The sequence below is a fragment of the Macaca thibetana genome, chromosome 19 (assembly GCF_024542745.1).
Source record: "Macaca thibetana thibetana isolate TM-01 chromosome 19, ASM2454274v1, whole genome shotgun sequence".
Lineage (NCBI taxonomy): Eukaryota > Metazoa > Chordata > Mammalia > Primates > Cercopithecidae > Macaca > Macaca thibetana.
The window spans coordinates 10,315,419-10,335,706 of NC_065596.1; the positions used below are offsets into that span (position 1 = coordinate 10,315,419).

At 56.2% G+C, this 20,288-nt stretch overlaps 1 protein-coding gene across 3 annotated transcripts in view; it reads left to right on the top strand.

The window, feature by feature from the left end:
• Window positions 1-20,288, top strand: part of ADGRL1 (adhesion G protein-coupled receptor L1) — a 64,272-nt gene that overhangs the window by 30,870 nt on the left and 13,114 nt on the right. Inside the window, exons 1-5 of one of the 3 annotated variants that reach the window (XM_050769915.1) lie at window positions 1,650-1,824; window positions 10,062-10,171; window positions 16,141-16,225; window positions 17,451-18,272; window positions 19,532-19,846. In XM_050769915.1, coding sequence (XP_050625872.1) covers window positions 1,740-1,824; window positions 10,062-10,171; window positions 16,141-16,225; window positions 17,451-18,272; window positions 19,532-19,846 — 1,417 coding nt within the window. In that variant the 5' untranslated portion in view covers window positions 1,650-1,739. Of the gene's footprint in view, window positions 1-1,610; window positions 1,825-10,061; window positions 10,172-16,140; window positions 16,226-17,450; window positions 18,273-19,531; window positions 19,847-20,288 lie in introns of those variants that run through there. The other 2 variants (XM_050769912.1, XM_050769913.1) reach the window with 2 other exon arrangements.

Consider the following 20,288-nt stretch of genomic DNA (forward strand, 5'->3'; position numbering starts at 1 on the left):
TGTATTGGAGTTCAGTTCTGTAGCCCTGATTGACCACCTGCAGGGCTGAGCTGAATCTCTAGCACATCTAGAGGTTAGCTGAGACCACGTGACCCAGAGCTCCTGCCCTAAGTCCTGTTAGCATATTCATTAACTAGGGCCGTCCTAACAAAGTACCAGAGACCATGTGTCTTTGTTTGTTTGTTGCCCAGACTGGAGTACAATGGCATGATCTTTGCATGCCATCACTGCAACCTCCACCTCCTGGGTTCAAGCAATTCTCCTGCCTCAGCCTCCTGAGTAGCTGGGATTACAGGTGCCCACCACCACACCCGGCTAATTTTTGTAGTTTTTTAGTAGAGACGGGGTTTCACCATGTTGGCCAGGCTGGTCTCGAACTCCTGACCTCAGGTGATCCACCCACCTCAGCCTCCCAAAATGCTGGGATTACAGGTATCAGCCATTGTGCCTGGCCTCTCCTTGACTTGTAGCTAGATGGCCACCTGCTCCTGTGTCTTCACATTGTCTTACCCCTTTACACGTCTGTGCCCACATTTCCCCTTTTAGCCGGGTGCGAGGGCTCAGTCCCATAATCCTAGCACTCTGGGAGGCCAAGGCAGGAGAAGTGCTTGAGACCAGACTAGCCTGGGCAACACAGAAAAGGGACCCATTTCTATGAGACAGTTTAAAAAATTAGCTAGGCATGCTGGCGTGAATCTGTAGTCCCAGCTACTTGGGAGGTTGAGGCAGGATCACCTGAGCCCAGGAGGTTGAGACTGCAGTAAGCCATGATCGCACCACTGCACTCCAACCTGGGTGACAGAGGAAGATCCTGCCTTAAAAACAACCTCCCACCCCCTCTTTTTTTATTGAGATAGATAGGGTCTCGCTCTGTTGCCCAGGCTAGAGTGCAATGGCACAGTCATGGCTCACTGGAGCCTCAACTTCCTGGGCTGAGGTGATCCTCCCACCTCAGCGTCCCCAGTAGCTGGGACTACAGGTGTGTGCCACCACGTCTGGCTAATTTGTGTAATTTTGTAGAGACAGGGTTTCACTATATTGCCCAGGCTGGTCTCGAACTACTGGTCAATTTGCCCACCTTGGTCTCCCACAATGCTGGGGTTACAGGTGTGTGCCTCTGCGCCTGGCCAGAATTTCCCGTATTTATAAGGACCACAGTCATATTGGATCGCAGCCTACCCTAACAGCCTCATTTGAGTGTACCTCTATGAAGACCTTATCTCCAAACAATGTCACATTTTCAGGTCCTGGGGGTTAGGACTTCATTCAGCATATGAATTTTCGGGGGGACACAGTTCAATCCATAACAGCATATCTGATGTAGCCCAAGCACTTCCTAGGAAAACAGACACTCTTAAGCAGAGCATTCCAAAGGCTTAGACGTCACCTCCTAGGAGGTGAGAGTCCAGCCTCTCTTTGCACCAGGTTAATGTCCTCACTACACAAATGGGCACACCGAGAGGCCCATTCTACAGCTGAATCAACTGAGGCTGCCTCCGCCGGCTGCCGGGACTCAGCCAAGCTACAGGTGGTGTTTTCTAGGCAGCGGGCAAGGTCTTTCCTTCCTGGCCCAGGCCCGGGAGTGACACCGTCCCCAACCCTCTCCGCAGGCCTGAGCCGGGCCGGGCTCCCGTTCGGGCTGATGCGCCGGGAGCTGGCGTGTGAAGGCTACCCCATCGAGCTGCGGTGCCCCGGCAGCGACGTCATCATGGTGGAGAACGCCAACTACGGGCGCACGGATGACAAGATTTGTGACGCTGACCCTTTCCAGATGGAGAATGTGCAGTGCTACCTGCCAGACGCCTTCAAGATCATGTCACAGAGGTGAGTGGGCTCTCATTCCTGGATGAAGCGCCCGCCTAAAAGCACTGGACACCTGCCGGTGCACCCGTTCACCTTAAGTGGTTTTTTAATGCATTCAATACATGTTTACTGAGCGCTTAATGGGTGCTGGGCCCTATGCAGATGAGAATAAGACCCAGTCCATCTCCCCACAACCAGCCCGTGCCCCCCACAGAGGCCTATACCCATACGTACACTGGCAAGTCCCTCCCTGCACCAGCCACTTGCTTCCAAAAGCTTCCATCCCAAGATCAGCCAGGGCAGTTTGTTTGTTTGTTTGTTTGTTTGGTTTTTTTTTTTTTTTTTTTTTTTTTTTTTTTTTTTTTTTTTTTTTGAGACGGAGTCTCGCTCTGTCGCCCAGGCTGGAGTGCAGTGGCCGGATCTCAGCTCACTGCAAGCTCCGCCTCCCGGGTTCACTCCATTCTCCTGCCTCAGCCTCCCGAGTAGCTGGGACTACAGGTGCCCGCCACCTCACCCGGCTAGTTTTTTGTAGTTTTAGTAGAGACGGGGTTTCACTGTGTTCACCAGGATGGTCTCGATCTCCTGACCTCGTGATCCACCCGTCTCGGCCTCCCAAAGTGCTGGGATTACAGGCTTGAGCCACCGCGCCCGGCCAGTTTGTTTGTTTTTGAGACGGAGTCTCACTCTGTCACCCAGGCTGGAGCGCAGTGGCATCTCGGCTCACTGCAACCTCCACCTCCTGGGTTCAGGCGATTCTTCTGCCTCAGCCTCCCAAGTAGCTGGGGATTGTAGGCGCACGCCACCACGCCTGGCTAATTTTTTTGTATTTTTAGTAGAGACAGGGTTTTGTAATTGGCCAGGCAGGTCTCGAACTCCTGACCTCAGGTGATCCGCCCACCTTGACCTCCCAAAGTGCTGCCATTACAGGCATGAGATGAGCCACCAGGCCCAGCCTTAACCAGGGCAGTTTGGAGCTTGTAAAAAAATATAAAGAAGAGCAGCACAGAGTGGAGGTGTCGTGGGAGGACTTTTCCCTTTATCCCAGACTTTTTTTTTTTTTTTTCGGAGATAGGGTCTCACTGTGTTGCCCAGGCTGGAGCACAGTGGCACAATCATAGCTCGCTGCAGCGCTGACCTCTCAGGCTCAAGCAATCCCCCTGCCTCAGCCTCCTGAGTAGCTGGGACTACAGGCGCATGCCTCCATGCTTGGCTAATTTTATTTTTTTGTAGAGGTGGGGTCTTGCTGTGTTGCCCAGGCTGGTCTTAAACTCCTGGCCTCAAGCAGTCCTCCTGCCTTGGCCTCTCAAAGTGCTGGGATGACAGGCATGAGCCACCGCACCCACCCATCCCAGATTTGAGAGCTCATCAGGCTACTCCAAGGACAAGACACCTGTGCACAGATAATGGAAGCACAGGCCTGTGTGAGTGATTGTGTGTGGTGTGAGTGATTGTGTGTGGGGTGAGTGCTTGAGCATGCAAGACTGGAACTTGGAGTGTGTCTGTGTGATTGCATGCATCTATGAGTATGACTGTATATTTGTCTTGTTTTGTTTATTTTATTTCTTTACTTAATTTTTGAGACAGAGTCTTGCTCTGTCACCCAGGCTGGAGTGTAGTGGTGCGATCTCGGCTCACTGCCACCTCTGCATCCCGGGTTCAAGCGATTCTCCTGCCTCAGCCTCCCAAGTAGCTGGGACTACAGGCGCCCGCCACTACACCCAGTTAATTTTTTTGTATTTTTAATAGAGCCAGGGTTTCAGCATATTGGCCAGGATGGTCTCGATCTCTCTCTCTCTTTTTTTTTTTTTTTTTTTTTTTTGTGAGACGGAGTCTCGCTGTGCCCAGGCTGGAGTGCAGTGGCGCGATTTTGGCTCACTGCAAGCTCCGCCTCCCGGTTCACGCCATTCTCCTGCCTCAGCCTCCCGAGTAGCTAGGACTACGGGCGCCCGCCACCACACCTGGCTAAGTTTTTTGTATTTTTTAGTAGAGACGGGGTTTCACTGTGTTAGCCAGGATGGTCTCAATCTCCTGACTTCATGATCCGCCCACCTCAGCCTCCCAAAGTGCTGGGATTACAGGCGTGAGCCTCCACGCCCAGCCAATCGCGATCTCTTGACCTCATGGTCCGCCCGCCTTGGCCTCCCAAAGTGCTGGGATTACATACGTAAGCCACTGTGCCGGCCTATTTTATTTATTTTTGAGACAGAATCTTGCCCTGTCACCCAGGCTGTAGTGTAGTGGTGTGATCTCAGCTCACTGCAACCTCCACCTCCAGGGTTCAAGCGATTCTCCCGGCTCAGCTTCCCAAGTAGCTGGGATTACAGGCACGCACCATCATGCCCGGCTTATTTTTGTATTTTTGTAGAGACAAGGTTTCACCATGTTGGCCAGGTTGGTCTTGAACTCCTGACCTCAGGTGATTCGCCTGCCTACCTTGGTCCCCTGAAGTGCTGGGATTACCAGCATGAGCTACGGCGCTCAGCCTGTATATTTTAGTGTATGTGTGTGTGTTTGAGTGTGTGACTAAATGTGTGTGATTGTGACTGTGTGTGTGTGAGTGTGTGTGAACAGGTGTGGGTGTGTGCAGAGGTATGTGACTAAACATGTCTTTGAGTGTGTCTGAGTGTGTCTGTATGAGTGACTGTGTGTACTGGAGTGTGTATCTGGGTGGGTGGATATGTGTGTGTGAATGTGGGTGTTTGTGGGTAAATATGTGGTTATATGTCTGAGTGTGTTTGGGTGTGTTTAAGTGTATGTGAGGCCAGGCGCGGTGGCTCAAGCCTGTAATCCCAGCACTTTGGGAGGCCGAGACGGGCGGATCACGAGGTTAGGAGATCGAGACCATCCTGGCGAACACGGTGAAACCCCGTCTCTACTAAAAAAAAAAATACAAAAAACTAGCCGAGCGTGGTGGCGGCGCCTGTAGTCCCAGCTACTCGGGAGGCTGAGTCAGGAGAATGGCGGGAACCCGGGGGGCGGAGCTTGCAGTGAGCTGAGATCCGGCCACTGAACTCCAGCCCGGGCGACAGAGCCAGACTCCGTCTCAAAAAAAAAAAAAAAAAAAAGTGTATGTGAGCAGGTGTGGGTGTGAGCACGTGTGTGACCATATCTCTTTGAGCATGTGTGTTAGAGTGTGTGTGGCTGACTGAGGTGTGTTTTCGTATGTGTGAGTGGTGGGGTGGATGGGTGAGCGTGTGTGGGGGTGGGTGGATGGATGTGGCTGTGTCTTTGTGTGTTTAAGTGTGTCTGTGGGCAGATGTGTGGATGTGGATGAGGGTTTGTGTGTGGTTGACTGAGAGTGTATTTGTATTTCTCTGAGTGTGTTTGTGACTGTATGTGTGAGCATGGAGTGTGGTTGCCCCAGGCTGAGGCAAATCTGCACAAGCCTCTCTCACACCCAGTCAGTCCACGTAGAGCCGATCAGCCTTTCCTTCAGATTACACCCAGGCTGGATGCGGCGGCTCATGCCTGTAATCCCAGCACTTTGGGAGGCTGAGGCAGGGGATCGCTTTAGGTCAAGAGTTCGAGACCAGCCTGGGCAACGTAGCAAGACCCTGTCTCTACTAAAAACTAAAAAATAAATTAGCCAGTCATGTTAGTGTGTGCCTGTGGTCCCAGCTACTTAGATGACTGATGCAGGAGGATCACTTGGGCCCAGGAGTTTGAGGCTTTGATGAGCTATGATCCCACTGTACTCGAGCCTGGGTGACTGAGCGAGAGACCCTGTCTCTTAAAAAAAAAAACAGACCGAGCGCGGTGGTTCACTCCTGTAATCCCAGCACTTTGGGAGGCCGTGGCGGGTCGATCACCTGAGGTCAGGAGTTCAAGACCAGCCTGGCCAACATGGTGAAATCCCATCTGCTACTAAAAATACAAAAATTAGCCTGGTATGGTGGTGCGAGCTTGTAGTCCCAGCTACTTGGGAGGCTGAGGCAGGAGAATCGCTAGAACCTGGGAGGTGGAGGTTGCAGTGAACCAAGATAACACCACTATACTCCAGCCTAGGTGACAGAGTGAGACTGTGTCTCAAACCAAAAAAAAAAAAAAAATGTGTGTTACTCGAGGAGGAGCGGGTCACTGACAGCCCCAGGAGAGCAGGAGAAGTTTGGGCAGCGGATGGGAGTGTTCAGGTGGCTGAGACAGCTGGGCTGGGCTGGGCTGGAGGCGCCTCATCGTCTCCTCCTCCTCCTCTGTCTCTCTCTCAAACTGCCATTCCCCTCCAACAGTCTTGCCTCTCTTCCCTGCTTCTTGTCTCCTGACACCCCTACATGGGCATTCTCAGTCCAGGCTCCAGCCTTTGCTTAGGCTGTGCGCCCCCTCCTGGGGATCCCCCTTCCTCCCACCTCTCCAAATTCTCCCTGCTGACTTCATTCAACACCAGCTTTGGGGGACTGCATTCTTCTCCATTCTCTCTCCAGCACCTAGTACAGCATCTGGCCTAGTTCCCAAGTCCATGGGGAATGCTGTGCATAACAGTTACCGGGGCTGAGGGAGTGTGACGAGGCCTCTGGAGTAGTCCTGCTTCCTCTCCACTGAGTCCCCAACCCCTGCTGCTCCACAACCAAGCCTGGAGGCTTTTTTTTTTTTTTTTTTTTTTTTTGAGACGGAGTCTCGCTCTGTCCCCCAGGCTGGCGTGCAGTGGCATGATCTGGGCTCACTGCAACCTCCGCTTTCTGCCGCTTTCTGGTTCAAGTAGTCCTCCCGCTTCCATGTCCCGTGTAGCTGGGACTACAAGCATGCACCACCACGCCCAGCTCATTTTTGTGTTTTTAGTAAAGACGAGGTTTCACCATGTTGGCCAGGCTGGTCTCAAACTTCTGACCTCAACTGATCTGCCAGCCTTGGCCTCCCCAAAGTGCTGGGATTACAGCCATGAGCCACCGCGCCCAGCCTAGCTATTCATTTGTTGGTGGACATTTGGGCTTCCTCCACTTTTTGGTGATTGTGAATAATCCAGCTGTGAATGTGCACGTACAATGATTTGCTTGTTTTAAATTCTTCTGGGTACAGTAGTCCCCACTTATCCACTGGGGAAACGCTCCAAGAACCCCAGTAGATGCCTAAAACCGCAGAGAGCTACTTACTGAACCTTGTATATACCATGTTTTCTCCCATACATCCCTAATTATAATACAGTTTAATTTACAAATTAGGCACAGCTAGATGTGGTGGCTCATTCCTGTAATCCCAGCACTTTGGGAGGCTGAGGCGGGCGGATCACTTGAGCCTAGGAGTTCGAGACCAGCCTGGGCAACATGGCGAAACCCCGTCTCTACTAAAAATACAAAAAAATTAGCCAGGTGTGGTGGTGCATGCCTGTAGTCCCAGCTAGTCAGGAGGCTGAGGCAGGAGAATAACCTGGGAAGTTGATGCTGCAGTGAGCCATGATCACACCACTGCTTTCCATCCTGGGCAACAGAGTAAGACCCTGTCTAAAAAAGAATAATAAAATAAAATAGGCTGGGTGTGATGGCATACAATTGTAATCCCAGCACTTTGGGAGGTTGAGGCAGGTAGGTTGTTTGAACCCCGGAGTTCGAGACCAGCCGAGGCAACATGGCAAAACCCCATCTCTACTAAAAATACAAAAATTAGCAGGGCATGGTGGCACATACCTGTAGTCCCAGCTACTTGGGAGGCAAAGGCTGGAGGATCACTTGAGCCTGGGAGGCCGAGGCTGCAGTGAGCCAGGATTGTACCACTGCACTCCAGCGTCAGTGACAGAGTGGGACCCTGTCTCAAAAAATAATAATAATAAAATAAAGTAAAATAAACTAGGCACAGTAAGATCCTAACAACAATAGTAATTTTTAGTAGTAAAATATTGTTACATAAACTAAGGGCTACTTGAACACAAGCACTATGAAACCGTGACAGTTGATGGATAACTGAGATGACCACTAGTGTGACTAACACACAGGGAGCAGATACAGCATGGATACGCCCCATACAGCATGAGATTTCATCAGGCTACTCACAACAGCACACAACTCAAAACGTATGAATTGTCTACTTCGGGAGTGCCGTGGTGCGATCTTGGCTCACTGCAACCTCTGCCTCCTGGGTTCAAGTGATTCTTGTGCCTCAGCCTCCCGAGTAGCTGGGATTGCCGGTGTGCCCCACCACGCCTGGCTAATTGTTGTATATTTAGTAGAGATGGGGTTTTACCAGGTTGGCAAGGCTGCTCTCAAACTCCTGGCCTCAAGTGATCTATCCACCACAGCCTCCCAAAGTTCTGGGATTATAGGCGTGAGCCACTGCACCCTGTCCCAGGATTCTATTTTTTGTTTTGTTTTGTTTCAGACGGAGTCTCGCTCTGTCACTCAGGCTGGAGTGCAGTGGCTCAGTCTCGGCTCACTGCAACCTCGCCTCCCGGGTTCAAGCGATTCTCCTGCCTTAGCCTCCTGTTTAGCTGGGGTTACAGACATGCACCACCATGCCTGGCTAATTTTCGTATTTTTAGTAGAGACAGGGTTTCACCATGTTGGTCAGGCTGGTCTCAAACTCCTGACCTCAGGTGATCTGCCCGCCTCAGCCTCCCAAAGTGCTGGGATTGCAGGCGTGAGCCACCACGCCCAGCCAGTGTTCTTTTTTTTTTTTTTTTTTTTTTTGAGACGGAGTCTCGCTCTGTCGCCCAGGCTGGAGTGCAGTGGCGCCATCTCAGCTCACTGCAAGCTCCACCTCCCGGGTTCACACCATTCTCCTGCCTCAGCCTCCTGAGTAGCTGGGACTACAGGCGCCTGCCACCATGCCTGGCTAATTTTTTGTGTGTTTTTAGTAGAGATGGGGTTTCACCGTGTTAGCCAAGATGGTCTCGATCTCCTGACCTCATGATCCGCCCACCTCGGCCTCCCAAAGTGCTGGGATTGCAGTGTGAGCCACCGCGCCCAGCCAGTGTTCTATTTTTAAAGAAAAGGGTGAGGTGGATGGATATAGACAGACCTTCCCATGCCCCATCCTGCCCCCCATTTTTCTCTCTCCCTGCTAGATCCTTCGTCCCTTCTCAAGTGTCTGCCTGTGTTTAGTACCCTTGGTTAAGAGCAGGACTGAAGGGGAGACACAGGGCCTCTTCTGCCCCATACCTGTGGGGAAGCCTGTCAAACTATGTCCTGCATGCCTGCGTCCTGCCTGGCCTAGCCCCAGCCTGCTGCAAGGGACAGGGACCCTGACAGTGGGGACAGAGAGACAGATAGCAGATGAGACACATCTTTTTGTTGTTGTTAAATAGGTTCCCCCTTACATGCTAGCCAGCCCCCTGGGAAGTTGACAGTGACTTGGAGGAGTTCCCTCTTGGGAACTGAGAATGGCTTTTCCCTGGGGACGCTTTCTCCTGGCTGCCCTGGCTATAAGTCTGCACAGCAGCACTGCCCAAAGGGTGGGACGTGTCCACGAGATGGTGTGAAGTGGACACAGCTGGACACTGAACATTTCATTGATCGTAAGTTCGCAGAGGCACCACCTCACGTGCATGGCTTAACATGTATTACTCTCCAGTGACCAATGCGGGGGCTTTAAAGTCCATTTAAAGAAAAATGCCAAGGATATAATATTGTCAGCTACATTCAGAATGAAAGTGATGAGGGGTGTCCAGGAAAGCACTGTTGAGGGGGTGACTCCTCCTTCTCAGCTCTGAGGATGATGCTGTGCTGGGGCTGAAAGTAGAAGAACGCTGGTGGGAAAGAGAGAGCAGGCAGGAAACAAAAAAGTGCCCAAAAAAGGCCTCTGGGCTTGTTGTATTAGTTCATTCCTATACTGGTATAAATAAATACCTGAGATTGGGTAGTTTATAAAGAAAAGAGGTTTAATTGCCTCATAGTTCTGCAGGCTGTACAGGAAGCATAGTAGCTTCTGCTTCTGGGGAGGCCTCAGGAAACTTACAATCATAGCAGAAGGTGAAGGGGAAGCAGGCACGTCTTACATGGCCAGAGTAGGAGGAAAAGAGAACAGGGGAGGTGCTACACACTTTTAAACAACCAGATCTCAACAGCACGGAGGGGATGGTGCTAAAACCATTCATTAGAAACCGTCCCCATGATCCAGTCACCTCCCACCAGGCCCCACCTCTAACATTGGAGATCACAATTCAACATGAGATTTGGGCGCAGACACAGATCCAAACTATATCACTTGGTTTCCAGCTCCACTGCCCCTTCCCAATTTGGGGGTGTCTATGACACCATGACCCTGGAGCATGAACCCCTCCCGCCCCCAATCCAGTCTATGTGTTTCTTTCCCAATACTCTGTCTCTCCTCTGAAGGTGTAACAACCGCACCCAGTGTGTGGTGGTCGCCGGCTCGGATGCCTTTCCTGACCCCTGTCCTGGGACCTACAAGTACCTGGAGGTGCAGTACGACTGTGTCCCCTACAGTGAGTCATCTTGTTCCTTGTGCGGACGCGGGCCCTTCCCCCATGAGTGAGTGAGGAGGAGACACCTTGACACATGCGCACACATGCATGGGGCCTGGGCACAGAGGGGACAGCCGGGCCTGCTCTCTCCAACACACATTCTCTTCTCCCAGACACCACTGTCCTTACTCAGTGCCTGCTCCCCCACCTCACAGACTCTGTCACCTCCTGTGGGGGCACCGTCTCCAGCTCTCTTTACCCCAGCCCACTCACCCTGCTTCTTCATGCACCCTGTACTCATTTCCACACTGCCAGGCTATGGTCCCGTGCTCTGCCTGGCACACTTAATCTCTCTTTTCTCCCTTGGCCTCGATGCTTTTCTCGCCCATCTGCCTCCCTCCTCTTCTCACATCCCTTCCTTTTCTGATCCTTCTCATCTACCCTTCTCTTCCCTCTCACTTAACCCCACTGCCCCTCTCAACACCTCTTCTTTATCTCAGCACCCTCACTCCCCACACACTCCTTCCCAATCATGGAAGCTGGACTCTATACCCATAGAGCGGCATACCGCCCTCCGAGGCCTGGTGGCAGATCCAGGGTGAAGGGCTGGGGGCATTTTCAACAGATTCATAGCTCCCCATTGGTTTCCCCATTACCATGTGGCACTTCCTGTCTGCAAAGGAAATACCGCCATGGTGGACTGAGGATGGCCTCCAGGCCGCCTGAAGAAAGTGATCTGGGGAGCCAGGAGCCTCCCCATCTTGCACCTGGCCAAGGGGATCAGACAAAGACAGGGTCTCTCCTCCTCAGCACCCCACCCTTGACATCACCTTTTTCCTGCCCTCCCTCCTCCCTCCCTCCTTCCCATTATCCCTTCCCCTCTCCTCCCACAATGGGTTCCATGTGGCCAACCTGGTGGTAGGGCCTCCGGGCAGGGTGGGGAGAAGGCAGGGCCATCAGGGTGTCTGAGTGTGGTGGGCCGGGGTTGGGGACCAAGAGGCCCTGTAACTCTCCCTCCTCTCCCCTCCCACCCCAACCTTCCCCGCCAACCTTTGATTTCTCCTCGCAGGTGATTCGATGCTGGGGAAACAGGATCCCTTCTGTGCTTCCGTAATTTTCTTCTTTTACTCCTCGTCCTTTCCTTTCAGCGCCTGAGGCCTTCAGCCACCACCGAGGGGGATGCCCATCTGCTCCTTGAAGCCTCCCCACAGCACTGGGGACACGGCCGACTCCCGCGGCTGGGGCAGCCGGGAAAGGGGGCGGGAGGCAGCGAGCTCAGCACAGCGGGGGCAGTCAGATGGGTGTAGGTTCAAGGCTCGACTGGACTCTTGAGCTTTCTGGCTCTGAAACCTGAGCAAATGACTTAATTTCTCTGGGCCACTACGGAAGGAGGAGGGAGTCCACGAGATGACCTGTGAGAAGCGCTTGGCCCAGGCCGGCCACAGAGTCGCTCCCGGTGGCAGGGTTTTGAGTGTAAACTTCCCAAGGGCAGAGGCTTCGTCTTCACCCGCCGCCCCAGCGCCCAGACCCATGCCTGGTTCAGGATGTACTCAGTAATATTACCGATGCCATTTAAGCCAGCTGAGCCTGTTTATTCATCTGTGATGGGGTGAAGAGGGGTCAAAAGCTTTCCCTTGGAAGCTGCAAGGAGTAGCGACAGTGTGTCAAGCTTGTGTGCACATGAGCTATAGATGCAAAGGAAATGGTGCCTGCTTCCGCCAGCCATGTGTGTGCCTCAGTTTTCCCATCTGTAGACAGGGTTCTTGAAAGATGGCCCGTGAGGTGCCTAGCATAGTTGCTGGCCCCTCATGAGTGCTGGACACTTGGTAGTTGTTGCTTTTGTTGCAACTCCTTGTAATGCCTCTTGTCAATTACGATTATTGCTGTGGTAATCAAAATTAAAATAACAACGGATAATGAACCCAACTTCTCCCGAGGCCGGTGAGATAAAGGGCAGGAAAAACTCCCTGGTCCAAGTGGAAGCCAAAGCAAGTAGACGAGAGGCTCAGATCAAGTGGCAGGAAAGAAGCTAGGGGAGGAGAGGAGCTGAGAGACCTGAAGCCGAGGCCCTGAGTGTGGTCCAGGGGCCACAACCGGCAGAGAACAGGCGGGCTCCGGGGACAGAGGGCAGGACAGTTCAGAGGATGGACAGCCGCCTGTCTGATGGAAGAGAGATAGCCTGAGCCCTTGGGGAGACAGGAGACACACACGCGCACACACAAACACGCATGCACACACACGTGTGTGCATACATACGGGGTGGATGTTGGGGGCAGAGCTAACTCCTGATCCTTCAGAGGAAGGAGGCTGGAGTTAAAAAGGGGGACAGCAGATAGCTAGAGGACAGGGAGGCCAGGCACTCGTCTCCCAAATGTTCGCTGAGCATCTCCTGAGTGCCAGGCCCTGGGTGAGGCGCTGGGAAGGGAGCCAGAGGCTGACCCTGTGGAGCTCCGTGCTGGAAGCTTCAGAGAGGGGCCAGGAGAGCCAGTCCCTCTGGTCAGAAGTTCCTGAGGGGCCAGGGATGCAGAGGGGAGCGGCCTGGGCAGCCACCTGGCCCAGGGCTTCAGAGGCTGGGGTGACCCCAAGTGCTGGTGAGGGTGGGTCAGGGGTGGGTGGCAGGGGGCATGTGATGTGTGGGAACCCGCCCACACACTGGACAAGCCCGACTAATGCTGGATTTGCTTTGCAGCTGAGCACAGTCTAACCGTGCCCCTTCCTCCCCTAGGTGCCACCCGTCCGCAGGGCAGCGGGCAGGGCGGAGCTCCCATCTCCTGGGCCCCTGGGCCCTGGGTGGGTTAAGCAGAGAAGCCGAACCTCAGGCTTGCCCCTGGGGAGCCTGGGAGCGTGTCTGTGCCCCCACCTGCTGTCCCACCCAGTCTGTGTCCCCCACCCCCGCCACCTCTCTGCCTCCGTCTCCCCGACCCTGGCTCTCTCTGGGGTCCGGGTGCAACTGCCTGTCTGCCTCTCTGTCGTTCTGTGTCTGGCTCTGCCTCCTTCTCTCTGTGTTGGCTTCTTCTGGGTTGTGAGGGCTTGGGGGAAGTCAGCTGGACCTGGGTGAGGCCAGCACAAAGGGGAAGGAGTTCAGCCTGTTTCTCGGCTGAGGGTGGGCCCAGGCCCTGGGAGACACTGAACCCCTTCCCCTGGGGCCCCTGGTTCTAGCAGGAGGGCAGCAGGCAGGGTGGGAAGGGAGCCGAGTGGCTCCTCCACCTCACCACTCCCTGGTGCCCCCTCTGACCGGAGCCCACCTCCCAGCTGGGGCTCCCCACTCCCTGCCCCCTCTGCACCAAGGGTGCCCCCCGCCACCTGAGGGCTCTGTCCGCCTGCCTGCCTGTACCCCCCTACCACACCTGTGTCTGTGTCTTTTCCCTCCCGTGTGTGTCCCCCTCATCCCTCTGACTGTCTCCCTGGCACCCTCTCACCCCACCTGACCACCCCCAGAGGAAGGGACCTGGGGGCGGGGGCCCAAGCTGATGCTACGGAAGGGGTTGGGGAAGCAGGAGCAAGGAAGGAAAGGAAAAGGGGGCGTGTTGCCAGAAAAGAAACGAAAGCAATTTAATCTCTTTTTTTTTTTTCTCTTTTTTTCTTGCACATTTTTTTTTTCAATTTGTTTTCTCTCTCTCTTCCGATGCTTAAAGTAGAAGTGGAGCAGAAAGGTAAACGCACTGTTACCAATGCTAACCCCTAACTCACACTTTGTTCTACCTGTACCATACTTATGTGACCTGCCCTCCCTCCCGGCCCCTTCTTCTCTCCCCCACCCACACTCGGTCCGGTCGGTATCCCCAACCCCGGGTTGTCCTCCCAGCGGGGCCAGCCCTGGTGCGGCCACGGGCATCTCCACCCTCCAGATACCCACGGAAGCTCTTCTCTGAGCTTGGGCAGAATTTCTCTCTCTCGCTGTTTCTGTCTCTCTCTGTCCCTCCTTCCTGGTCCCTGGCCCTTTCAGGGGACCTGGCCTTCTCTCATACTACTTTTGCCTCCTTCAGGAGAAGTGTATAAGCATCCAGGGCGGGTGGGGAGGGAGGGACTCCCTTCCCCGGCTCCCCCACTGGGGCACCGGGTGAGCTGTCTCTCTCTCTCTCTCTCTCTCTCTCTCTCTCTCTGTCTCTTTCTCTCTGTCTCTCCCCTCTCTCTTCCTCCTTCACCTGCACCTTTTATAACATGTTTCTGGTTCAGGGGAGGCGGGCTGGAGGGGACACCATTGTTTTCCTTTTGGGGAGCAGATTCCTCCTATGTCTCGGGCTCCTGGTGGCTTAAGTTCCTTCTGGTTTGACGTTTCCAAGGCCCAGAGCTGTTTTGGAGCACGGAGCACCAGTCCTCCCCACCCCCAACCCGATCCCATCTCTGACCAGCTGGGGGCCCAGCCCTGGGGAGGGGTGTCAGCTGTCCCCAGCCCTGGGAGGGGGCAGCCTGCCAAAAAATGAAAAAATGAGGGCGAGGGGGCGGGGGCGGGCCTCATGGTTGGGGGAGCGAAGGGTGGGGGAGCGTGTTCTCTGTTTCTTTCACACTTGCAAAGCTGCAGTCAGGGTTTCTTCTGGGCTGTTGTGGTTAGAGGACCAGGGAGAGGGGCGGCGGGCGGGGGGGGCACAGTCTGGGGACTTCCACAGACTCTGTAATTTCTGGCAGAGAACTCCCTAGTGGATGGGGCTGTCCGTTACTGGTGGGGCGGAGGTGCTGCTGCTGAGGGGCTTCTAGGGTGAGATGTTAGGGATGACCATTTCCTCCCCTGAAAGTTTTGGGAAATTACCCATTTGAGGCTGGCAGCAGCGGGCGGGGCTGGAGGAATGGCCTTTAGGGATCCCTTTTGCCTTGAAATTACAGTGGTCTGTGGAGCATCCCTTCCGAAGGAGGTGGGGCAGGGCCCCTCTGAGCTGCTCCCCTCCCCGTCTTCCCCTCTCCCCCATCTCAGAGAGGCCTGGGCTGTTGGCCCGAGGTCCGCCCCCTCACTGCACCCCTCCACTCTCCTCTCTCTCTCCTGGAGTCTCTCTCCCTCCCAGCACCAGCCACTCTTCTTGCAGGCCCACTGGTTTGGATGCGGCACCACTGGAGCTTTTCTCTTCGAGGGCCAGGGCAGGGCGGGTGGGGTGATGGGGTAAGGGAGGGAAGAGGAGGGATTGGGAGCTTGGTGCTGGTGAAAGGTCCTTGCTGTCCAAGGCCCCAGACAGACCCTTCCTCATCTTCTCCCCCTTCCCCTGGGTTGACCTCTAACCACATTTTTCCTCCCCTGATACCCTCTGAGCAGGTTAGGCTCTGAGGCCTCCCACCATCCCCCTCACACAAACATGTCCCCTCAGATGCCACACACCTGGCGGGGGTGGGGACCGGCTTGGGCAGAGCCAGTGTGCTGGACGGAGTGTGCAGGCTGACCCCCTCGGGGCATCAGGGACAGGGAGATGGCCAGTCCCCAGGGCCCAAGCCAGGGTCGTTCTGGCTCCTGGCCAGCTCTATGTCCCAGGCTTCTCTCCCTCTACAAAAGTACATCCTCCTGGCTGCTTTGTGCCGGGGGCCCTGAGCCACATTGTCCCCACGCTGTGAAGGGAGTGCTGCCTGTCCCCCTCCCTCCCAAGCCTGCTGAAGGTGGGGAATGAGGACTAGCTCTTGCCCGAGCCCCTCTTGCCACTGGGGCTGCCCCCCAAGCCGGTGCCAGGTCCCAGCCCCCCCCCCCCCCCCGGTCCCATTGGGGCCAGCTGCTTTGGTGACAGGCCAAGCAGGAGCAGAGAATTCACTGCAAACCCTCCGCCCTCGCCCCGTGCCCTCGCCCCGGCCTGTGTGTGGGTTCTGCCAGCCGGGAGGTGAGGGAGGCCCGGCCATCCTGGATGGAGGGGCGCATGGATGTCGGCACTCTGGGAGGAGGTGGGGGGTCTGGCCACACTGACCCCAGGATCAGTCAAGGGGAGGCTAGGAGTAGGTGGCGCTGGGACGTGACTGGGCAAGGGTGGGCCGGCCAGCAGCGGCCAACGAGATGCAGTTGAGGTTTTCCTCCTTTTCAGGGATTGGGGGGGTGGGGCGGGGCCCCCCACCTTTCTGACATCAGCGCTGCCTTGGTCCCTCCTCCCGAGCCGGGGATGGTCGCAGGTAAATCGGGGTCCGGGCCAGGGGAGGTGGGGGGCCTGGCTGGGGCGGGCTGGGTCTTTATCCTAGCGCCTGGTTCCCTCCCCTGCCCCCTCCGAGCTGGACCTGGGACTGCCCCCCTGAGGGACCCTCAGTCGGGCCTGGGCCTTGGAGTGAATTCTCTGCTCACCCCTCTCTCCTCCGCCAGCACTAACCCTTTCTTCCCAGGTGGTCTGCAGCGCGGCCTCCCACGGAGCCAGGACCTCGCCAAGCCCCCATACCCCCTTGTCTCTCTTCCCTCTGCACAGCTCTCCGCTCCCTCCCCACCTCTCCCGGGAGTCCTGTCCCTCTCCATGTCCCCACTCCCACCCCCACCCCTGTGCACAGTGCCACTGTCTGCTGCTGAGCCAGACCCCATGAGAGACCCTGCCGGCTGGGGGCAGGGCTGGGCGCCCTCCAGGAGGGGCCAGACTCTCCGTTCCCTGTCCTAGCCTGGGAGCTGCCTCTGGGAATCCCTTCCTCGGCTACTGACTTCGTGGGTACCGGGTGGGGGTGGGGCACAGGCTGCATCAGGAACCTGGGGAGAGAGTTGAAACCCCTATCCTTCCCCCAGCCTAGAATAGGGGGACACTCCTGACACCCACAGTGGGTATGGGAACGTGACTCTACGTTGCAGTTTTTGCAGGAGGAAGAAAGTGGAGTTTAAAAAAAAAAAAAAAAAAAAGTCTGTCCGGGTGTGGTTGGTGAAGGATGGGACCCTGGACCCTAGCTCTTCCCTAAGTGGCAGAGAAGAGGGAGAAGGGGCCGGATGCTAAGTCCCTGGACCGTCAAAGTCAGGAGTGACTGTAGTGGGGAGATTCTGCCCCCACTTAAATCACACGGGACCACCTCTGGGAGGGCTCTTGCCAACTCCTTCTCCCCAGCCTGTGGGGTCTCTAGCAGCCAGGGAAGGGAAGAGGGGCACCACTTCCCCCCACTAACCCTGCTCTTAATGGCCTTCAGGGCTCACATTTCCAGGGAGAGGGGCAGCTGGGCAGGGCGTGGGGAGGGGGGTCGGGTCCCAGCCCGGAAACCCCCTTCCCATCACCAGCCCTACCAAGCAACCGTGACTGCAGCAGCAGGAGGGGACAACCTGACTCCCCGCCGGCAGCGTGACCAACTTGCCTCTCTCCCCCTTCTCTCTCTTTCTCCTCCCTCTCGCCTCTGCCCCTCCTCTCCCATCTCCTCCCCTCCTGCCCGCTCTGCCCAGTCTTCGTGTGCCCAGGGACCCTGCAGAAGGTGCTGGAGCCCACCTCGACACACGAGTCGGAGCACCAGTCTGGCGCGTGGTGCAAGGACCCGCTGCAGGCAGGTGACCGCATCTACGTGATGCCCTGGATCCCCTACCGCACGGACACACTGACCGAGTACGCCTCGTGGGAGGACTACGTGGCCGCCCGCCACACCACCACCTACCGCCTGCCCAACCGCGTGGATGGCACAGGCTTTGTGGTCTATGATGGTGCCGTCTTCTACAACAAGGAGCGCACGCGCAACATCGTCAAGTATGACCTGCGGACGCGCATCAAGAGCGGGGAGACGGTCATCAATACCGCCAACTACCACGACACCTCGCCCTACCGCTGGGGCGGCAAGACCGACATTGACCTGGCGGTGGACGAGAACGGGCTGTGGGTCATCTACGCCACCGAGGGCAACAACGGGCGGCTGGTGGTGAGCCAGCTGAACCCCTACACACTGCGCTTCGAGGGCACGTGGGAGACGGGTTACGACAAGCGGTCGGCGTCCAACGCCTTCATGGTGTGCGGGGTCCTGTACGTGCTGCGTTCCGTGTACGTGGATGATGACAGCGAGGCGGCTGGCAACCGCGTGGACTATGCCTTCAACACCAATGCCAACCGCGAGGAGCCTGTCAGCCTCGCCTTCCCCAACCCCTACCAGTTCATCTCCTCCGTTGACTACAACCCTCGCGACAACCAGCTGTATGTCTGGAACAACTATTTCGTTGTGCGCTACAGCCTGGAGTTCGGGCCGCCCGACCCCAGTGCTGGTGAGGACGACTCACTTCCAGGCATGGAGCCCGCTTGCCTTTGTCCCTTCCACCCCCACCCACCCGTGGGTCCCAGGGTGGGGAGCCCCATCCTGTGAGCTCTTGGGGATCGGGAGGTAAAGGAAATTCACAGCATGTGACAGATGCTGTTCTAAGCACTTCACAGTCATTAACTCATCTCCTCCTCATGGTCTATGATAGGGATCCTTACTGCCTGTTTTACAGATGAGTACACTGAGGCACTGTATGGGTAGGGGATTAAGTTATTTGAGGATTTCTTTTTTTTTTTTTTTTTTTTTTTTTTTTTGAGAGGGAGTCTCGCTCTGTCGCCCAGGCTGGGATGCAGTGGCCGGATCTCAGCTCACTGCAAGCTCCGCCTCCCGGGTTCACGCCATTCTCCTGCCTCAGCCTCCCGAGTAGCTGGGACTACAGGCGCCCGCCACCTCGCCCGGCTAGTTATTTTTTTGTATTTTTTAGTTGAGATGGGGTTTCACCTTGTTAGCCAGGATGGTCTCGATCTCCTGACCTCGTGATCCGCCCGTCTCGGCCTCCCAAAGTGCTGGGATTACAGGCTTGAGCCACCGCGCCCGGCCTATTTGAGGATTTCAAGCCAGCCTCCCAACCACTGAACTGTACTGCCTCTCCCTGGGGCTTGGGCACCTTTACTCCAGGAACCCTTGGATCCACCAAAATCCTGGGTGGAAGTCCAATATCCACAAAAGAGCTGAGTTGCTGATGTAGACCAGGCTGAGGGCAACTCTGCAGTCTTCTTTTACCCCCCTTAGCTGCCCTGCTAGCTCTGTGCCGCCCCAGGGCTCCAGGAAGCCTGATCTAACCCCATCTTGTTTGCAAAAGGGGGAGCTGAGGCCCCCAGAAGGAAGGAGCATAGCCAGGTTACATAAGCCAAAGTCAGCTAGAAGGAGGGTGGGAGGCGGTGGTATTCAGCCCCTGCCTGGTGGCGGGGCGGACCTGGATCGGGGGGGGCTCCTGTCCCCCAGACACCTCTGTCCCTGCCTCTCCTGACTGTTCTCTCAGACCTTACGGAACACATAGTGGATTTTTACCACCCTTTGCTACTTTATATGGTCCCATGGGCATAAGGGACTTTGGTGGGCACAGAGAGGCCAGGGGAGATCAACTCCCAGACCCAGCAGGGCCCAGCATGGGTTTCCACTTGAGTAGGTGAGGAAGATGCTAGGATGGCCTGGGGCCCGCCGCCCGGGCACGCTGTGGCATGGCCCCGAGCACGGGGATGACCCTGTCTCGTATCCCCTCTCCAGGCCCAGCCACTTCCCCACCCCTCAGCACGACCACCACAGCCAGGCCCACGCCCCTCACCAGCACAGCCTCGCCCGCAGCCACCACCCCGCTCCGCCGGGCACCCCTCACCACGCACCCAGTGGGTGCCATCAACCAGCTGGGACCTGATCTGCCTCCAGCCACAGCCCCAGCCCCCAGCACCCGGCGGCCCCCAGCCCCGAATCTACACGTGTCCCCTGAGCTCTTCTGCGAGCCCCGAGAGGTGCGGCGGGTCCAGTGGCCGGCCACCCAGCAGGGCATGCTGGTGGAGAGACCCTGCCCCAAGGGGACTCGAGGTGAGTACAGAGGCTGCGGCCAGGGGAGGGATGGGGGCCATGCCCCCAGCAGCTTAGCACAGATGCATGTGTGGGTGGTGGTCTCTGCTGCGAAGCAGAGGCTTTCTGAGGGCAGGGGTCATCCCCAGTGACCAGCAGAACTCTCAGGGCACAGAAGCCACTCAGTGCCCCTGGCCCGGCCTGCGGAACCTGCAGGGAGCCTGCAGAAGGCGACCTGGCTCCCAGCCTCAGACGGACCTGTGACTGCCCCAGGCACAGCCAGTTTCACGTGGGTGGCCAGCTGAAGTGCGAAAAGGGCAGGGCCGCGTGTCCTGGAGATCTGAGGGGAGGGTTGGCAGGTGCTTTGTGGAGAGGGGGCGTTCAAGATGGGCCTTGCTGGAAGGGTCTGATTCTGGAGGCAAAGACAGAAGGGGGCAGGAGGGAGAGCTCAGGCGAAGGGAGT